The sequence below is a fragment of the Acipenser ruthenus genome, chromosome 2, assembly GCF_902713425.1.
Source record: "Acipenser ruthenus chromosome 2, fAciRut3.2 maternal haplotype, whole genome shotgun sequence".
Classification (NCBI taxonomy): domain Eukaryota; kingdom Metazoa; phylum Chordata; class Actinopteri; order Acipenseriformes; family Acipenseridae; genus Acipenser; species Acipenser ruthenus.
In genome coordinates this window covers 89,847,592-89,868,537 of record NC_081190.1, presented here as the reverse complement: position 1 = coordinate 89,868,537, position 20,946 = coordinate 89,847,592, and the positions used below count along the sequence as shown (strand labels likewise).

Below are 20,946 nucleotides of genomic sequence, written 5' to 3'. Positions count from 1 at the left end.
CACAATGGAGATGTAACCCTGACCTGTGGTGGTAATGTGAAATGTTGTTGTTGTTTGTGGTGGTGGTGGTAGTCGTAGTCATTTTATTTTTATTTGGAGCAGCACTTGTTGTATTCTTCTAGTTTGCGTATAGGCCTATACATCCGCGTATGACGTGTCATGGCAAAATCTCATTAATAATATTTAAGAGTAGACCACTAACTGATTTCTGAACAGCACATACGAAATCATATTATATTTGCATGCATTGCTTTTACTTCCAAGAAACTGACAGGTGTGTTAATAGGACAACCCGAACCAAACTATTTCCTTCTAGGCAACGAAACAAGTAATACCTTTTCCGGGTCCTTTTTAAAATATGTTGTCCTCAAAAATGGAAACAACGTTTTTCCCTCAAATGGTACCATAAATAGCCAATTTGTGTTATGCTGTGTTCCAGTGTGTGTGTGTGTGTGTGTGTGTGTGTGTGTGTGTCGGTGTGTCGGTGTCAGTGTGGGCGAGTTGGTGTGTCTGTGTGTCTGTGTGGGCAAGTTGGTGTGTGTGTGTGTGTGTGTCGGTGTCTGTGTGGGCGAGTTGGTGTGTGTGTCGGTGTCTGTGTGGACGAGTGTGTGTCTGTGTCGATGTCTGTGTGGGCAAGTTGGTCTGTGTGTTGGTGTGTGTGTGTGTCTGTGTGTGTGTCGGTGTCTGTGTGGGCGAGTGTGTGTTTGTGTCTGTGTCTGTGTGGGCGAGTTGGTCTGTGTGTGTGTGTGTCGGTGTCTGCGTGGGTGAGTTGGTGTGTGTGTTGGTGTCTGTGTGGGCGAATTGGTGTGTGTGTGTCTGTATGTGTGTCGGTGTCTGTGTGGGCGAGTTGGTCTGTGTGTGTGTGTCTGTGTGGGCGAATTGGTGTGTGTGTGTGTCTGTGTGTGTGTCGGTGTCTGTGTGGGCGAGTGTGTGTTTGTGTCTGTGTCTGTGTGGGCGAGTTGGTCTGTGTGTGTGTGTGTGTCGGTGTCTGCGTGGGTGAGTTGGTGTGTGTGTTGGTGTCTGTGTGGGCGAATTGGTGTGTGTGTGTCTGTATGTGTGTCGGTGTCTGTGTGGGCGAGTTGGTCTGTGTGTGTGTGTGTGTCAGTGTCTGTGTGGATGAGTGTGTGTCTGTGTCTATGTCGGTGTCTGTGTCTGTGTGGGCAAGTTGGTGTGTGTGTGTGTGTGTGTGTGTTTGTATGTACGCGGGGGCAGCCGGTAAGTATTCGGGGTCCGAAAGTGCTGTTCTGTTTGTTTGTTTATTTATTTATTTTTCTTTTTTAGCAGATCTCTGAAAGTAATTTGCGATGAAGAAGGCTCAATTTAAAACGTTTTGACAGTGCAAATTGGTTCAAATTACATCTTTCTCTTAGCAACACACTGTGAATGCTTTTTTATTATAGATATGCGAAATGAAAATGAAGTAGGTTCCCATTATTGTATATACTACGTAGACACAGATAATTAAGCAATTTAGCTTACATGAAGTGCTTTGGAAACATGACAATGAAATGTACGGGTAGAATAAAACGTTTAATAAAACGTTTTGTTTATTCTTATTTTATCTGAACATATAGTATAGCTGCACTATATAAAAAGAAAAAGGGACACGGTTATTCACAATTAAGAAATAAGAAACTTTTTGAACTTGACAAGACATTATGAACAAACCTAATGCATCTATGCTTATTAACATTATTATCCAGCAGTTCTCAAAAATCCCATGTGATGTTTTACACATATTATACTGGTTTACTAGCACACTAAAAATGGCATATTTTAATCAACAATCCCTGTATGTGGAAAGTGTGGTGTGCAGCTATTGAGAACATGCTAGGGTTATAGTAAACTTTTTGCCTTGCCTGATGCATGTGAGAATGAAGAAATAAATGTGCTTGGTTTTATACTGCAGCCCTGATATTAATTATCAATTATCAATTATTATCAATTTTGTAACAAGTCATTGTTTACAAAAAAAAATACAATTAAAGTTTTTCAGATTATTATTATTATTATTATTATTATTATTATTATTATTATTATTATTATTATTATTATTATTATTATTATTATTTTCGAAATTAGCAGAATGTTTTGCAGACCATGCCAAAGGTCTTGAGGAGACAGGTGCTGTTTGCAGCCAATGCTTATGCTGTAATATACATGCCATGGGTATCTCCTCAAATGCACAGTCTGTATGAATTCAACATAAATACACAGCAAATATCCAGGAGTATAGTAACAGTGATGTGTGCTGATAAAGAACACACATCATGGGATTAGAAACCGATGAGCAATTCATTAACCTGAAATTCATTAACCTGAGGGTATAAATTATTCATTTAACGAGGACAAGAGAGACAAGCACAGCAATATATATATATATATATATATATATATATATATATATATATATATATATAGAATTACATATGAAACCTAAGAAATAAAAAAGTAAATTAACCAATAGGCTTCAAAGAATCAGCATAGCATAAATTACCTAAAATAAGTAAATAGTCTCAATGCTGTGATGTCTGAAGGTTTAATTAGAAAGGAATAGTAGATTGTTACATCATTAACTATGTAGTAAATACATCACAACAAATTAATAGATTTAAATAGAAATAAGTGAGTGTAGTTACCATGGCATCAAAAACCTATAAGTACCTCCACTATTTGTTTTCAAATACACTTTCCCTTGACAAAGGTATGTAAACATGCCAGAACTTTGGGAAGTTGGCTCTTTTGAGCAAAAAGAGCATTTAACGACAGTGCAGGCTATAGTATCTTGACACTAATCAATATAACGTGACATTAACCTAGAGTAAATAACCTGCGACTGTGGGTCATCTCGCCAATGGTGATCCATTTATTAAATCCTTCCTGTCCTTGGAGGACAGAGCAGGGTGCCTGTTTTATTATTCATTTGCAAGATGTGAATAAACAATTCAGCCGACACATTTAAATCGGGATAAAAATAGATTCTCTTGATGGGAGAATTACATAGCAGCTGCTCTGATGGAGTCACTCGTGGGGGGATTTGGGTCAATACATACAGGGTACGTGCCTGAAGGCCACCCAACACAAGGCACAACCTCCAGTCCATTCTTACAGTGGTATCTGGAATGCCGAGCAGAACAGGATATTTTCAAACAATTTTCACCAAGTTGCTCCATGTAGAATGTACAGGGGAAAAAATAATAAAGGTACGTTTTTAGGTAAAGTTATAGACCAACACTGTAAAACCAAATGTTTAAGAGTTAAACGACTGCTAAATATGTGGAGAACTGTGCAATCTCATTTTAGTTGTTTAAGAAAATACTTTAGATGCACAGAAAACACTGGAGTGTGACATAGAAACATTACAGTATACAGTACTTAAGGTACATAAGGAATAAAGCGGTTGTTTAAAGGGTAGGCCTATCTTCTTAAAATCAATTTGAGTTTATTTAAATATATAATTAGTTGTAGTCAAAAGTTTACATACCCTAATATAAATTTATAATACTAGAAATTTCTCAAAAACAAAGAATTTTAGGGACAATTTTTTGTAGCAACAAATTTGCTTTTGTGGATGAGGAACAGAAGTTACAAGAAATAGATGTCTACAATTATTTATTTCAGCACTTTTTTGCTAATTCAACAGTATTCATACCCTGACAAGGAAAAGGAAATGAATAGGCAGTTGAGGCAACTTTAGCAATAATAACCTCTTTTAAACGATTAGGATATTTGTCAATGAACTTTTGGCTTTCGTGATTCTTGACCATTCCTCAATGCAAAATTGTTCTAGTTCATTCAAATTCCGAGGACTTCTTTTGTGCACAGCCTTCTTCAACTCATACCAAAGATTCTCCATTGGATTTAGATTGGGACTTTGACTAGGCCATTCCAGAATCTTGATTTTATTCTTCATTAACCATTCTGACATAGATTTTGATGTGTGCTTTGGATTGTTGTTGTGTTGGAACGTCCAGTTGCGCTTTAAACCAAGTTTTGTAGCGGAGGGTTTCAGATGATAGGCCAGTATCTTTTGTTATGCTATGGAATCCATTTTACCATGTATTGGAACTAAATGTCCTGTGCCTTTAGAGAAAAAACAGCCCCATAGGAGGATATTACCACGTCCATGCTTGACAGGAGGTATGGTGTTCTTTTCTTTGTAAGCCTCACCAGACTTTCTCCAAACGTAATGACTATCAGCGTGACCAAATAGCTCGATTTTTGTTTCATCACTCCACAAAACCTTTGACCAGAACTCATATCCATCATTCATATGCCGATTTGCAAACTTTAAGTGATTGTCCTTGTGAGGTTTTCCTCGGAGTGGCTTTTTCCTTGGCCTGTGAACATTGAGACCTTCACCATGCAATACTCAACCTACTCAACCCACTTGCAGCCAATTCCCTTTGACAGTCAATCTCGGATTGTTATTAACCTTCCTCACAATTCTTCAACTTGTTCTTGGTGAAAAAACCTTCTTTCTTCCAGACCGAGGGAGTGTTGTGACAGTACCATGAGTCTTGTACTTTTTGATAATAGAAACAATAGTTGAAATTGGGATACTCAAATGCTTGGAAATCTTCTTGTATCCTTCTCCAGCTTTATAACAATAAATAATTTTCTGCCTAAGGTCTTCAGATAGCTCTTTACTTTTTCCCATATTGACTTATTTGTAATGACGGAAATCATCATATAACCCTTTTATACTCTATAAGAATGTTCACCTAGAAAACACTAACTTAGCATCAAAGGGTATGAATACTTTTGAATTAACGTTTTTTGCCAAAAATGCTGAAATAAATAATTGTAGACATCTATTTCTTGTAACTTTTTTTTCGTGCAAGCCAGCTGACCGCACGCATTTCTGTGTGTTCTGCTTTCACATTTTTTTTTAAATGGTCAGTTTGAGAAATAAACTTTGTTCAACAGCTGGCCCTGCTTTACTAGTACAAAAGCTAACTCTACATACTGGTAACATTGCTCTTAAATTACTGTCGCTGATTCTTTGGCTGAAGACATATTATCAGCTCATCATCTAACCATGGAATCTTGTGCAATTAAATCACTTAAACTCCTGACGGTAAACAATGTAACAAAGTCTCCTGGGACTCAAGACGCAAAAAAAAAAAAGAAAAGAAAAATCGTGTTTACTCAAAACTTTATTTAGGCACCCTACGATTTGACTGGCGAAAGATAACATTGCTTTATTGGAGTTCACAAAGACAATTTTTTTCAGCTTGGTACGGTAACCTTTTCACGTCCTTGTTTGTTTAATTGTTGCTCTTTTTACTGCATTACAGCCCTTCATTAATTACGTTAAGTTTTCAGGACATTTTGTTAATGGCACGTGTGCAAGACACACACCTTAAGTGTATTTTTATTTGTTGCTGTTCTTGTTCTGCATTTCCTAAACAATTGTTTATTTTAAGCTACTTTTTTTACACAACAGTACTCACACGTTTGGTCACCATCACAACTGTTGCAAGAAACTGGGGTTCATGTATTCTGCTGGTGTTAATATACCCGATGAAGACACGTTTAGTGTCGAAACGCGTTGTTTGTTATACAACTGTGTCATTTTTTTAAATCAATAAAGAGATTTTGATGAAGAATATAAACGAGCGGGAGTCAAGTACTTAAACCTCATTGAAGTAAAATGATGAATTTCATTTGGTAATCCATTTAAATATAGTGTAGCGATCTCGGTTCCCGCAGGCAGACGCATCACACAGGACGAAGCAATCCACACACAGGCGCGAATCCGGGACCTCTCGCACTGAAGCATAGCGCCGATACCGCTGTACAAAAGAGCCGGCTATCGGGCTTATGTCTTTGTGTGTGATTACGTCACCTACCAGCCCTACTGCTGCATTCTCCCGTGCAAGCTACAATATTATTATTATTATTATTATTATTATTATTATTTATTTCTTGGCTGACGCCCTTATCCAGGGCGACTTACAATTGTTACAAGATATCACATTATTTTTACATACAATTACCCATTTATACAGTTGGGTTTTTACTGGAGCAATCTAGGTAAAGTACAACAGGGTACAACAGCAGTGTCACCCACCAGGGATTGAACCCACAACCCTCCGGTCAAGAGTCCAGAGCCCTAACCACTACTCCACACTGCTGCCCAATATTTTGATCGCTTGCATCGCATTATGTGTGTGTGTGTAATATATATATATATATATATATATATATATATATATATATATATATATATATATATATATATATATATATATATATATATATATATATATATATATATATATATATATATATATAATATTTCTCAGGCCAACGTCATCTCACATTCGTAAATATTTACACTTGCTTTTAAAGGGAGATGCGGCATTTTGGTGCCTAACCCCTGAAAGAGTTTACATAAGTTTACATATAATAGAAGTCAGGCTTATTGGTCTGTAGTTTCCTGGTTCGGTTTTGTCTCCCTTTTTGTGTATCTGTATTATGTTTACAATTTTCCAGTCTGTCGGTACAACCCCTGTCTCAAGAGACTGTTGCATGATCTTGTTTAGCGGTTTGTAAATAACTTCTCTCATTTCTTTGAGTACTATTGGGAGGATCTCATCCAGCCCAGGGGATTTGTTTATTTTAAAAGCTTCTAGTCCCTTTAACACTTCTGCCTCTGTTTTGCTAAAGTTATTTAAAACTGGATAGGAACAGGTTGACATGTGGGGCATGCTGTCTGTATCCTCCTTTGTAAAAACTTGTGAAAAGTAATCATTTAATATATTTGCTTTTTTTTCTCTTCATCTATGATGTTGCCATGTTAGACATTTTACTTCCTCCTTGAATGTTCTTTTGCTGTTATAATAAATTCAAAACTTTTGGAATTGGTTTTAGCCTCCTTGGCAATGTTCATTTCTATCTCTCTCTTTGCCTTTCTAAATTCTAGTTCCACCACAAACTTTCAGTTATCCTATAATATTGTTTCAGCTCTCATTGGTCTCTTGTTCCATATAGCTGGGGGGAGGGGTTCAATTTTCTTAGCTGGGGGGGCTGCCCCCCCCCCAGTCCCCTCTCACTTTAACTATTAGGTTCATATTCAGCCACAGTTGAAGAACGTGTTATAGCTCCCCTATATAGACCCTGATGATGCAGATTACAAAAACATGCTTTTGCTACTTTTGCATATGTGGGATTTATTCACCTCTTATGAAGGCCCCTTAAAATTAACAAAACAAGGGAAAGTAAGGGAAATGGTGTGACCTACTATTTGTAGTAATTATATTAATTAGGCTATGCTGGACCATTATTTCATAGGAAAGCAGATGATTTAGTGGAAGTGGGTTAGGTAATGGGTTTTAACTGGCTTTATAAAACTAATTGCATGTTTATTCAGCAAGCAGACAAACATACAGAAATAGATCACGTAGGGTCATTGCTTTGTTTTTGTAATTGCTGTTTTCAAATCACATTGGAAGAGTGGCGCTCGGAGACAATTTATTTTTCCAATTTTTAACCTTTTATTATTATGTCCCTGATTTAAAAAAATAAAATAAAAGAAAAAAAATTGTATAGACTCGACTTCTGTATGTATGTAGCCTAGATGGAACACTGTATTTTTATTTGTTAAAGTGAAGCATTTAAATACAGCACCATAATAATAATACTAATAATAATAATAATAATAATAATAATAATAATAATAATAATAATAATAATAATAGTAATAATAATAATAATAGAAAGAACAAACAGAACAAACACCCTTCCTGGGTGACTGAGGACATATTTTTTTTTAATACATGTCACTTGCAAATCATTTCCTGTTCTTTGTATCTGTTAGCTATTTTAATAAATGAGCCTGATGGCCAGGTTGTAGGGTCAGTCCGGTGTGCTGCCAGAGTTGTCATGATTACTTTTGAGTCTTCTTGTATAAATTCATAAATAGATACAGAAGTACCAGAGGCCAGTGCATGACTTAATATTCTCATGTCATGCACTCCACTGTGAGGAAGCCCACAAGGTACAAGTTAATGTACTGAAATCTGATTTATTAGCTGGAACCTTTTAGAGTTCTGGCAGGCAGCTCTGAGTGTACAACCATGTAATGGCGAGGGAAGCAATGATGAGGCATGTTAAAGGAAGGAAACAGGCAGTGATATACAGGAACTGAAGGAAACGGGCAGGGATATACAGTAAAGGAAGGAAACAGGCAGTGATACAGAAGAAACGAAGACTACATTAGATGACAAGTGGAATCTCTCTGTGTTCACATGCATTGAGATTCCAAATGCAGTTATCCTGCAATAACAGGGTGTAATGGGATAAACAGCCCATAGCCCACCATATACAGTACACTGCCTGGCTACTTCATTAAGACCTCAACCCAGGGGGTTAATTTGTAAATAAAAAGGTTACTGAAATAATTGTTGTTTCTAGACTAAATATAGTGACCTTGATTTACAGTAGCTTCCATATATGCTTTAAGTTCTCATCAGCTTGTGTGTTTCATGCCCTATTGTTGGTGTCAGTAGCTGCATCCCGACCTTTGCCTAGCCATGTTTTAACCCAATCTTCAGGTTTGAACAATACCAGTGGCAGGCCGACTAATCGGATGAACAGGAATAACGACACTGTTGTTGTTAAGAGCTCCAGTGTTTTGGCATTTTGCTGTGTGGGTTATAAAAAAATGAATAGTTTTCTTACTTATAGATGTCGCATCCTAAAATATATCATTACAATACACTTTTGCCATTCAATTCATGGAAAGGAGAGTTTTTATTGTATGTTATGTATATCAAGTTTTTTTTTTGTAACACAAAAAGCAGTTTCCTGTTTCATTATTTGCAATCTTTACAATTCTCACCTGTCAGACAAAAAGGTACCTGATCTGGGATCTGGTGCAATCCAGCAACAATTAACCCCTGCCTCTACCCAATATCAGGTTGGGTCACCGTTTACCCTGATCAGAGCATGACACGGCAATGCATGTCTCCCCATCTTCCTCTGATAAAACTTTGAAATTTGCAGGTCGCTGTTGTTTGTTTGGGTAGCACTGATGTTTTGCTGTGTATATGTACTGGGAATCTTGAAAAACTGAGGCCAGACGACTGGACGGTTTCAGTCTGGTTAACTGCAGGGTGCATGGTATTAACACTGTTTATAATGTTAATACCAGCATGTAGTGGCTTGCTGCACCTTCTGAATCATAATAAGAATGTTAAAACTCAGGAGTGTATAGGGAGATTGTAGTTTATCATCTCTTATAATAATCATGGGAAAAGCATGTGTAAATGCAATGTTTTAAACTATAAGGGTGCCCCGTGCTGGTTTGCCTTGGCATCTCCCCTCGTCCCATCCCCTACCTCAGCAGCAGACTCTCTCTCACCCTGGGAACAGTGTTGGTTGGCACCTTGTCCTAAATCTTAATATCACCACCTTCCCATTTTATTGAGCTGATTTTCAGAGGAACCTGTATTGTTATTGCTCGTTGTATCCACTAAGCGGGTCAACAAATACAGCTGGATTATTACAGATTTAAAAAGCATCAGTATTAGGGTTTGATCAATAAATCATTAAAACAGACCCCAGTAAACCAAAATCCTGAAGTGCAATAAATTAATCTGAACTGTCATCCTTTATTGATACAAGCCATTAGAGCTGTGATGAGTGTTATAAATTCCTTGCATATTCCTAATTGTATGTCACAGTCAACAGTAGAGGACACAAGTGGCTCTTGTTGATTAAAATTAAAATCAGTCCCATGTCCAGCAGTCCCAGAGGGACCCAGTGGGTCTTTGGCAGAGAGAACAGTGCATTGCTCATACAAATATTTACCAGAAAGGAATGAGCAACACAATTAAAAACCTTAAAGGAAAAAAAAGCTGGTGTAATTGCAGTTACCATCATGCGTGTCATTTGTTATAAGGCAGGGGGGAGCAGTGGCAGTGAAAGGTATATAAACCGAGATGTCTGACTCTTTGATAGAAACAGTTTAATTTATTTGAAGTCTTCCCACTAATGATGGGAATGGGAATGCAGAGATGGGAGCCCAGCTGACAAGATTTAAGTTTTTGCAGGTATCAAGTAAAGGCCCTGGTTGCCCACACCTCTGATGTAAAACGCTGGATGCACAGGCCTGTCGTCGTAGTGTTGGCAGAACCAGTCCGAGCTGAGCCTGGCACAGAGTTCGATTCCTGTTGGGAACGTGCTGAGTTATCAGACATGAATTGGATTATTTAAACTAACCTGTATTGATTAAAATAATATGATATACTCTTTGTCAATAATTATAGTAATACTGTATATACTGCTTTCAAATAGATCTGTAAAACCAGTAGAAAATATTATTAGGAGTCTATGAAAGCACCTGCTGGAAGGAGTCAAACTTGGCAGGCTATTATCATAAGGCCTTGTTAACATATTCCAGTTTTATGAGAAAAAGTAGCTTATTTCGTTACTTTACTTTCATTACTTCATGTTTCATATTAATCAACACCAAAAAATTGGCAAAAGGCTAGGATGTCTTAAAACCTGCTTCAACTGGATTTTGTATGAACAGAGAAAGGGGTCAGACTTAATTCAGTAAAATAATATTGCCATTTCTAGGAGCAACTGTTATACTGAAGTAACTGAATTAGAAATACATGTTATAAAATCATTTCATGTTAAACTTTTATACAAATAACTATTATTGTTGAAAGAACATATTACAGTTAAAAACTAAAGAAGTTCAGTACTAACTGACACTGTCAGAATATTATAATAATTGTACTGTGTTTTAAAGAATATAAAACCAGCATAAATAATATTGCAGCAAATTATGAACATGTTACAATGATTTGAACTAACAAAACTGAACAAGAATGTTAGAAAAAAAAGCTTGTCTGTGTGCCTTTGTCATTAGTGCACATACACTCTTGAAAGCCGGTCACACTATTTCAAGTGGAAGCCTGTAACCTTGAAAGAAGCAGGCATCTGGGGGAACTAAAAACGGTTAGGTATTGCAAATTAGCAAAAACAAAAGGGTAACCCCTTTCTAGACAGAATGATATTTGAAACTAAAAAGACCTATTTGATTTTATTTGATTGTGTTGTTACTAAGCATAGAGGTTTTAAATAAAGTATTCCGATCTAATAATAGAGTGACAAAACTCTCTGAAGAGAAATAATATGTTTTAAGTATTTCGATTTAATAAGAAACATAATATTTAAACTAACAAGTGTTTTTGCTTGTTATGGCTCTACTGTAATACAAATAGACTGTAAAAGCAGAAGTGAGCATTTAATTTAATCAATTTAAGAATTAGTTCAGTTTCTTTCTCCAACTAAACAAAAAATCTTTTAGACATTACAATATCCATTAAATTAAAGAATATAAATGTTTTGTTTATATAAAGGTTTTACTGCAATAAAAAACAGGAATTGTTAGGTTGGAATATTAGACAAATAAAGTGTAAACTGTATTCAATAATTTTAGTATTCAAAAAACTTACAGAAAAATAGCCTTGCCCTTATCTGCTTGCAAGCAGAGCGGTGCTAGATATGGTAGGTTCTTTTTGGCAGTCAAAGTGAGATTTACTTGTAGTCCGTAGTTTTGAATCCAAGGTCTTTCTATGATAAGAAAACATGGCAGTCGAAGTGAGCTTTCTACGAATTATCTTATCAAATAAGTAGCGACTTTCTTTGGGAGAAAACTGATTTCATGCGGTGAATTTGAAGAATTGCTTACAATGGTGTTTCATATTAATCAAAACAATAGTCTTGGCAATAAAACAGGGTGTCTGAATCCTGCTTGAGCAGGCAACTTTTAGAAACAGAGAGAGGTCAAGCATAGTACGAGAATGGAACAGTTAAATAAGGCTATTATACTTAACATGTTCATTATAGTTTAAAATTTAAATGAAAATAACTGAACTGACCACTGTATGCTTATTCAAAGGCAGTCTTTGTCCCATACTTTAACACACATTTGTATATGAAGTTAAACTGGCCCATTGACAACACACTGAAAAGGTAACAAAATATGCAGCTCAGAGGGACATATATTTTTCACCCAGCTAAATATAATCAAATAGAGCTGGTGTTACATATTAAAAACATCTCTCATATATACACATATACTTGTATTATATTATAGCAATGATTCTGTGAACTTTGGGCCACCTGACATTTTAGAAAAAGGAGCAGTTGGAAAAAAAAGAGCGATTAAATCATGTTCCAGTATTTTTTGGCAAGAAGTTATATGCAATCAGTTTTGAAAAAGCAGTTGACCAAATCCTTCTAGAATGTATTATTAACTTAAAGATAAGAAATGTCAAGGCTGAGTGATGATTAGATTTACTTGGGACTTCTGATGTATTCAATGGATCCTATTCAAAATCCTATATAAGCCCAGAGCAAGACCCCATTCGATATCGTGCGACTTGCTAACTACAAGTGGTATGTTCCATGCTCTGAGGATCTCTGAAAAACTGATTGCTGTTTGGTCATATTCACAAGTCTCTGCCTTTTGAAGACGGTTCTTATTTTTCAATATATCCTACACTACATATACTGGAAGGTAAGCATATATATATTTGAATTTAATATCTCTTTTATATTACTGCATTGCTATAAGGTATAGAAATTATGTTTTAGTCTTAAGAGAGTGATATATATTGAATGTTCTAGAATTTAGCGGTGGGTATGTTTAACTTTATGCATGCATAGCCTGAAGGCTAAATATACAATAATCATATTTGTATTACTGTATTGAAGTACAAATGCTGTTAAACCTGTAAAGGCACTGGATCGCCCAAACTGCTTTTTACTTGGGATTTATGGTGGTCTGCGCAACCAACCAATCCAGTTTTTAAAGCATTTAATAAACTGAAAAGAGCACTACTACTGCTCTGATTCATTAAAACTTCAAATTAAATGAGTCTGTGTGATTTACTTGAATATTAGAAAGTTGTCTGGACATATAGCACGCCCAGTGCACGAACAAAACCACTACAGGAGTTTAAAACATCTCTGTCCTCCTTGAACGCCTCCCCTGAGTTTAAGAGTGTGCTCAGAGCATATATATAAATAAAAAGAGTAAGAGCAAAAATCTTGACTGTATAAACCGTGCTTTAAAAATACTTGCATTGCACATTTTGTAGAATTTATTTTAAGAATAGGAATGATGTTGACCAAGCGCAGCACGCTATCTCGTTGTAAACAGGTCCAGTTACTGCCTGTTTTTTCTCATTCATGATGCTATTTGGGACAGAGAATGTTCAATGTTGTCACAACTTTGCCCTCCTCCCCCCACCCCCCACCCCCAGAATTTTTCTGAAATGACGCCCCTGGTTACCATCATGACCATCGACTGTATATCACTGGCTGTTTCCTTTCGCTTCCTGTGGCAAAGTCTTTTGAGTGGATAATAAATAAAGAAATATTAAAGAAATAAGAAATGGACTCTATATCCATCTCTCTGTGTGTGAACACATACTGTATAGAGTCCCTGCCACCTGTTGGTTAGTAATCTGCATGAAACTGCTGTGCCTCGTTTTCACTGCCTTTGCCCAGGTATAACTGCGCTGGACAGTCTGGTTGAGGTGTAGTTAAAGATTTCTGTATTCATTTCAGTGTAATTTTGTCAGGTATAGCTGAGCTGGACGGTCTGGGCAAGGTGTAGTTAAATGCAGCTACCCTATTGTATTTACAGCTATAGTGTATGATTGTGCATCACAGTTGACACAGAAGGAGGGTTCTGAACATAAATGATCAGTCAAATGCCACAAATCCATAATTGTTTGTGAGCAATTTATTACGTGATTTTTGTGTTCGGAAACAAACCCTCAAATATTTGGTTAATGTTAGTTATCGTGCACCATTACATTGTTTGTTATATGGTATCATACACAATATTGTGGCGAACCTCGGTTCCCGCAGGCAGGGGCTTCTCATAGGTATAACCAGACATACAAAGTAGACATAATAAGGCACGTTATTGGACCCCACAAATTGAATAGGGCACAAACACAACATGATTGGACAACATTCACAAGCACATTCGGACCACGACTCGATCACGCTCCCCCCCTACCCCACAGGTGCACTCCTTCACATGGACAGGCACATAGACAAAACACAGAACAGCGACACAAAACAATGCAACACGTAACTCTTCGCTACACAGCTCCACAGATACACAGCAGGAGCTGGTATCGGAATTATGTTTTCATATTTGATTGCATCACCTACCAGCCCTGACGACTACCCCCATGCATGCTACAATATATTAGTATTACGAATATATATCTTGTATGCTTATGTTTTAAAGTGTATATAATGCATATAAACTAAATATATACTGAGTAATATCTTGGCTGTAAATATTTAAGAGGTACAATTTCATACATTGCTATATCAACTTGTGGAGTCCCCATGGGAGATAGCAGTGTCAATCATGGTACTGCATCCAGGGTTTAGCTTCATAGACTTAGTTAAGGTCGGAAGCATTTAAAATAAATAAATAAATAAAATAAGTCGTAAAACATTAAATGGATAAAGTCACAAGACTCCACAAGACATAAGTGATGTAAGGAATGCAAATTAAATTACCCACAGAGATTATTAAACTGATGAATACCCACTAACTTACTGTTGGTGGTGGAGCCCGACAGCGCATGTGTAACTTTTGAGTTAGCAAAAATAAACTGCGCATGCGCGAAGAAAAATTAAAATAACTCGCTAAATACTTTATTAGTGGAAACACCCTCCAGCTACACCTCGCCCAGATCGTCCAGCTCAGCTATACCTGGGGAAAGGCAGTGGAAATGAGGCATAAATTCTGCCTCTCTCCATCTCTATATAAATTTAACTGAGCAACGCATTATGATGTATTGTGTCCTTGGGAAGTCTCTGTGGGTTAAATGCATATTCTCTACATTATATTCATTTAGGAGATCTCTCTTGGGGGAAGACTTCAAACATTTTAAAAAGGTGTCTCTGAATAGGCCAACTCAGAATAAGTGAGTCAGCATTACTGAGGGCGCTTGGATTACAGTGGGTTCTGTTTGAGATGTGCTTATGTACTGTAACAGGCAGTGTGGTGTGATGTACTGCCGTTAGGAATATCTGTCCTCTGTCAGTGAGATGCAGACGAGCCCGGCATCTTTGCATAGTGGTTAAGACCCTCGCTTGCAGTGTGCACGTCCTAGATTCCTTTTTATGCTATGAGTGTTTCGAAGATTATTTTTTCATAATTCAATGGCCAGATTGTAAAGTAAATGACTTCATTAAATCAGTCATAATGAGTAAATGCTGACAGAAAGCACAATGATTCTTCTTAGGTAACTGAAATAATCAGTTTGCGATTTAAGACATAAACAGCTGTAGATTATCTGATCCGACTGTGTTTGTCTTCATTGGTTGATTATTGGTGCGTTACCCACTTAGAACCATCGTGCGTTCTCTATGAACAACACGACAAATCCTGGCATTTAATCAAAGGGCACTAACAGGTGTACAACGTTTATATACTCACAGCACGGCACTTGATGCCGAGATGAGCCTGAAGTGTCTGTGTATCAACAATACCAGCACATGCCACATGTCTGCGGGAGCCTCCTTTGCAAATGAGTTAATCTTGTTAGCTGTCAATGAGAGTATGCATATTCCAGGAACACATATCCTTTTAAAGAACTCTTATATATGCTGACTCAGGATTAGCAGGCTTTAGTCATGAGCTTCTGTGGGAGGGCAGATCCATTCCGTTCCTTTAATTAATTAATGAGTAAGCAGCGCCGTCCTGTTTGTGCACTGTTAAAGTAATCGCTTATGTAAATAGTTGCTCGTTGGGTTTAGTTTGTGCTGCTGGCAGACGATTCTCCTGCTATGGGGTGAAGTGGATGAACTATGCTGCAGCCCCTGGGGGGTTGCCATTTGTTGCCCAGTGTACCCCATTATAACATCATTTAAAAAAAAAAAACATGTCATTTATACTGTGCATTATAATTAGTAATTCTTTTTTTTTTACTCATGGTGAAGGCTTTTAAATCATACAACAGGGCCTGGTATTACAGATTTATACACCAGATTACAGTCTCCGCTGCAGTATGCCAAACTGGAGCCCATGCTCATGGAAACAAAGTCTTAGACTCAAGCACCACTCCGATCTGAGATTGAAGCAAGAAAACAAGAAGAGGTGGTCCCGTGGGGTAGAACTAGTCTTGCACAAGATGGGAAACTACAGTGTACAAAATGTACAACTGCAGTAAAGTAACTGGGCTGATCACCTCCATGTGCAGATCCAAACACTGCTAAATGGCAGAGCCTGGCTGGCACAGCAGATTCTCTTTGTTCCAATGACAAAAACCAGGGAAGTCTTTCAGAAAAACATTTATATGTAATAATAGATGTGACCTGTAATATTGTTATTTCTTCACATATTGTCTTGATAATGTAGTTATGTAGAATTTAAAGTTTTGCTTCTGATAATGTGTGTTTTCCTGGGAAGCCGTGTTCAAGCGTGCAAGAACAACTCCATCGCTGTTCTTTGTTTTTCAATCTTGAGATTGATGTATTACTGTGTGTATTCAGATTGGTGCACTGGTGTTTTTTCTATTCCCCTCGATCCTTTAAGCTCAAGGATATAGCCTGGATAAATCATGTTCTCAGTGTGTGTGTGTGTGTGTGTGTGACCCAGCTGGAAGCTCAATGGCATGAATCCAGCAGGACAGGAATGTTCCTCTGGAGGCTTTGCTGCTACAGGTGTTTATTGAGGAGTAAATGGGATCCACTGAATCGCCCTACACAGCGTCATCCTAATTGCTATATTCCATCTGTAGCATCGTAGCATACTGCGGTATTTATAGGTTAAGTGCTTTAGACTGAGGCGGATTACTAAGTCATATCTACCAGAGCTTCAGTAAGACGCCACTAGCCTTTCGCTGAACCCTTGTGGACATGTGTTTCATTAAAATAAAATAAACACAGACACACACACACACGCACACACAGAGTAAAGATATGTCAGGATTTAACAGGTGAAGTTGAAAAGAGGAAACCGATTAACTTATTGATCAACGAAGTAAAGTGGAAGCCGGTTGTGTAAAAGACAAGCCTTTTCGTTTCCAGCGCTGGATTTACACTGGGGGTGAGCTATCAGAATGGGGTTAGAATAGAATAACATTGTAACGTCGCGTGTAAAATTAAAGCTGGCTCCATACATACAGTAGCTTCATGCTAGAATTCAGCATCTCTCTTTCTCTCTCTCTCTCTCTCTCTCTCTCTCTCTCTCTCTCTCTCTCTGTCTCTCAATTCAGTTCAATTCAAAGTGCTTTATTGGCATGACTTATTTTCCACAGTGTTGCCAAAGCAATTACATACATATTACGAACAGATGCATATATATACAAACAAGGAACCATGGTAACAAAATAATAATAAATAGAATAGAAGATAAATAATAATAATAATAATACAGAAATTGAAATAAATATTGAAATAATAATATTGAAACCATTAAATTGTTTAATTGTGCCGTGTCTCTCTCTGTCTCTCTCTCTGTCTCTCTCTCTGTCTCTCTCTCTCTCTGTCTCTCTCCCTCTGTCTCTCTCTTTGTCTCTCTTTGTGTGTGTCTCTCTCTCTGTGTGTCTCTCTGTGTGTCTCTGTCTCTCCCCCCCCCCCATTTATATACTGCAGTTTTATCTAAATCTATTTTTTTTATTATTTGATTTTATTTGTGAACAAAATGTATTTGATATTAAAACCCGCTGCCGCTTCACTTTCACATAGGAGGGCTACGATAGGTCTGAAACGACACAAGCTGTGCATGGTCAGATGTAACGGGGTTGGTCAGATTAAACGTGATCCTAGGTAGTTGATTGAGTCAATCATCCTGCGGAGTTTTTACAATCACCAGAAAATAAGCCACAAGTATTTTAAAGGCAGGTCTTGGCGCGACCCCCAGTATGTTAACGTAACATTATTCAACAGGTTTTATTCAGCTTTGTGAAGCAACATTTGTTAATTCTGTATTGTGATGCAGAATCTTCAGGTGCCTGTAAAGCTCATGCTTTGTAATGAATGAGCTGCCAGGCTGAATAGCCCTACAAACCTCTTCAGATGGCGTGTAATGTAACAGAGTCAGAGAAAGAAACAGATAAGATTCATCTCCTTGTCTGCCCCAGCTTTGAACTCTGTATCCCATTAAGGAATACTTATTTGTAATAGTGTATATGGTTTGTGTTTGTGTGTGTGTGTGTGTGTGTGTGTGTGTGTTTACATTCTGCAAGATTTTTCTTTTGAAACAAATGCAATGTGAAAGGTGTTGTGCATTACTATGCATGATAATATTGTAACTATGTGTAAGTACGCATGTATTTACAAAGTAACTACTAAGTAAATACACAGTAATTAGAGTAATGCAAAGTGTTACCCATCATTCTATCATTAGGCTTGTCATTTGAAGCAATTTTCTGGAAACATAATCCAATTTCTTAGAAATCTGAAAAAAAACAGCTAGATTGTTTGTTTATTTATTAAATTTCACAAGTTAAAATGAAGCATGATTCATAGCAAGGCTCTCAAAGAGCATTTCTGGAGTCTTAATGGTAGACCCTGGTACTGAACACAGGCACAGAGCTCCACGATCCCAGCATACGGTAGTTGGCCCCATAGGCAAGTTCTGCTGTCTGAATTGTGGAACTACTACCATACCAGCATCCACCTGGAACAGTCTCATCCATAGCCAGTTACCAGTCCAAGTAGGTACTGCAGAATTGTGCACAAATTGTGCAATCATGCAAACTAAAAGCAATGATTTTAAATACAGAAAGCAACGTGAATAGACTTGCCACCTGCTCTCCTAATGGTCACCACCTGCTCTCCTAATGGTCACCACCTGCTCTCCTAATGGTCACCACCTGCTCTCCTAATGGTCACCACCTGCTCTCCTAATGGTCACCACCTGCTCTCCTTATGGTCAGCACCTGCTCTCCTAATGGTCAGCTCCTGCTCTCCTAATGGTCAGCACCTGCTCTCCTAATGGTCAGCACCTGCCCTCCTAATGGTCAGCACCTGCTCTCCTTATGGTCACCACCTGCTCTCCTAATGGTCACCACCTGCTCTCCTTATGGTCAGCACCTGCTCTCCTAATGGTCAGCTCCTGCTCTCCTAATGGTCAGCACTTGCCCTCCTAATGGTCACCACCTGCTCTCCTAATGGTCACCACCTGCTCTTCTAATGGTCACCACCTGCTTTCCTTATGGTCAGCACCTGCTCTCCTAATGGTCAGCTCATGCTCTCCTAATGCTCAGCACCTGCTCTCCTAATGGTCAGCACCTGCTCTCCTAATGGTCAGCTCCTGCCCTCCTAATGGTCAGCACCTGCTCTCCTAATGGTCAGCACCTGCTCTCCTAATGGTCAGCACCTGCTCTCCTAATGGTCAGCTCCTGCTCTCCTAATCGTCAGCACCTGCTCTCCTAATGGTCAGGTCCTGCTCTCCTAATGAGCTCTGTGTGTAAGGGCTTGGATGTTAAATGTAGATGTCGGCAGGGGTTGTTGAAAGGTCAGCCATGAAGGGATGGGTTCTGTGTTCCCAGGTCCTGAGTGCATGTCAGGCAGACAAAGATATTATTTTGAAAGATGCAATAAATCTCTTGTAAGCTGGAAGACGTCACTGCCCGAGGATAACACTCTTAATCCTTTCATCTCTTTGGACTTGGGGGCACTTTACACCCGCTTAACGCTTTTCAAAAAAACGCAAAACTGAATTTCAGTACGTTACGCAAATTAGCTGGCAAAATTAGCTAGAATGAATGCAGCATTAAAAATGACAGTATGTTATAGTGAGGAATAATATACAACTGTGTGGAATCATTTGAAAATGTAGTACTTTTGACATTTCTAATAATTACACTTTGTTATTGAGTAAATGGGTAATTGTAACCTGAAGTGAAGTGTCCAATTGCAAGCTTACATCTTTCTTTCTTTCTTTCTTTCTTTCTTTCTTTAATGTCCAGCACCAAGACCTTTCCTTCACCCTAATCCTGACCAGTTTCTGTGCAGTTCGCCAACTGTGCCGATTTGTGTGGCAGTGTTATAATGGGGTCCAATGTCCACTGCGAGCACTTGATCTAGATTCAAATCCTGCCTCCAGAAATGAAAGCCATGCATTTATCAGTAATGCCTCCTAATCATTAAAAGAAGACCCTCCACCCTCAGACAATCTGTGAGTTTACTAACTGTATTCTGATGTGTTCCAGGTGAAAGTGTGGTTTCAGAACCGACGCACCAAGCAGAAGAAGGACCAGGCAAAGGACTCGGACAAGAACCCTTCCTCCTCCTCCGAGTCCCTGGCCACCTGCAACATCCTGCGTCTCCTGGAGCAGGGCCGTCTGCTGAATGTGCCCCCTAACTCTCTGCTCAGCCCTTCGTCCAGCGCCCTGCCACACTCCACAGGCAACGGAAGCCCCAGCAGCACCTCCCTGGCAGTCAGCAGCACTCTGCCCAGTGCGGGGGCCACCTACGGGCTGTCGGTGCCCTCGCTGGGTGCGCCCACCTCCCCCCACCTCAGTGCCCCTTCCCTCTGCCTGCCAGTCCTGGGCAGCATGCACGAATTGCCATCTAGCTATGGCTGCGGGGCATCGGCCTTTGAACCTTACACACGGATTGAGAGAAAGGAGGCCGACTCAGGGGGCAGGAAGACCAGCTTTTAGAATCAGATCTGCCCCTAATATATATATATATATATATATATATATATATATATATATATATATATATATATATATATATATATATATATGAGGATGGTTAAAACTGGACAAAGAGAGGAGCTTTGTTCCTCTGTGCCCCTCCTCCTCCTCATTCACTGCTGCACTACTAGTGGGTTTTCTCAAGGCTGTGTGGCACTGGAACTTTTTAGAAACTTCCAAAGTGTTTGAAATGATGTCTGTGTGTGTTTTATGGAAGATATTTGATGTT

The 20,946-nt window shown here is 38.4% G+C and overlaps 1 protein-coding gene across 1 annotated transcript in view; it reads left to right on the top strand.

Annotated features, from left to right (window-relative positions):
• vax2 (ventral anterior homeobox 2) overlaps positions 1-20,678 on the top strand; it is a 46,802-nt gene extending 26,124 nt beyond the window's left edge. The window contains exon 3 of the mRNA XM_034014741.3: positions 20,226-20,678. Within this exon, the coding sequence (XP_033870632.1) occupies positions 20,226-20,678 (453 nt within the window). The remainder of the gene's footprint in view (positions 1-20,225) is intronic.
• The last annotated feature ends 268 nt before the right edge of the window (positions 20,679-20,946 follow it).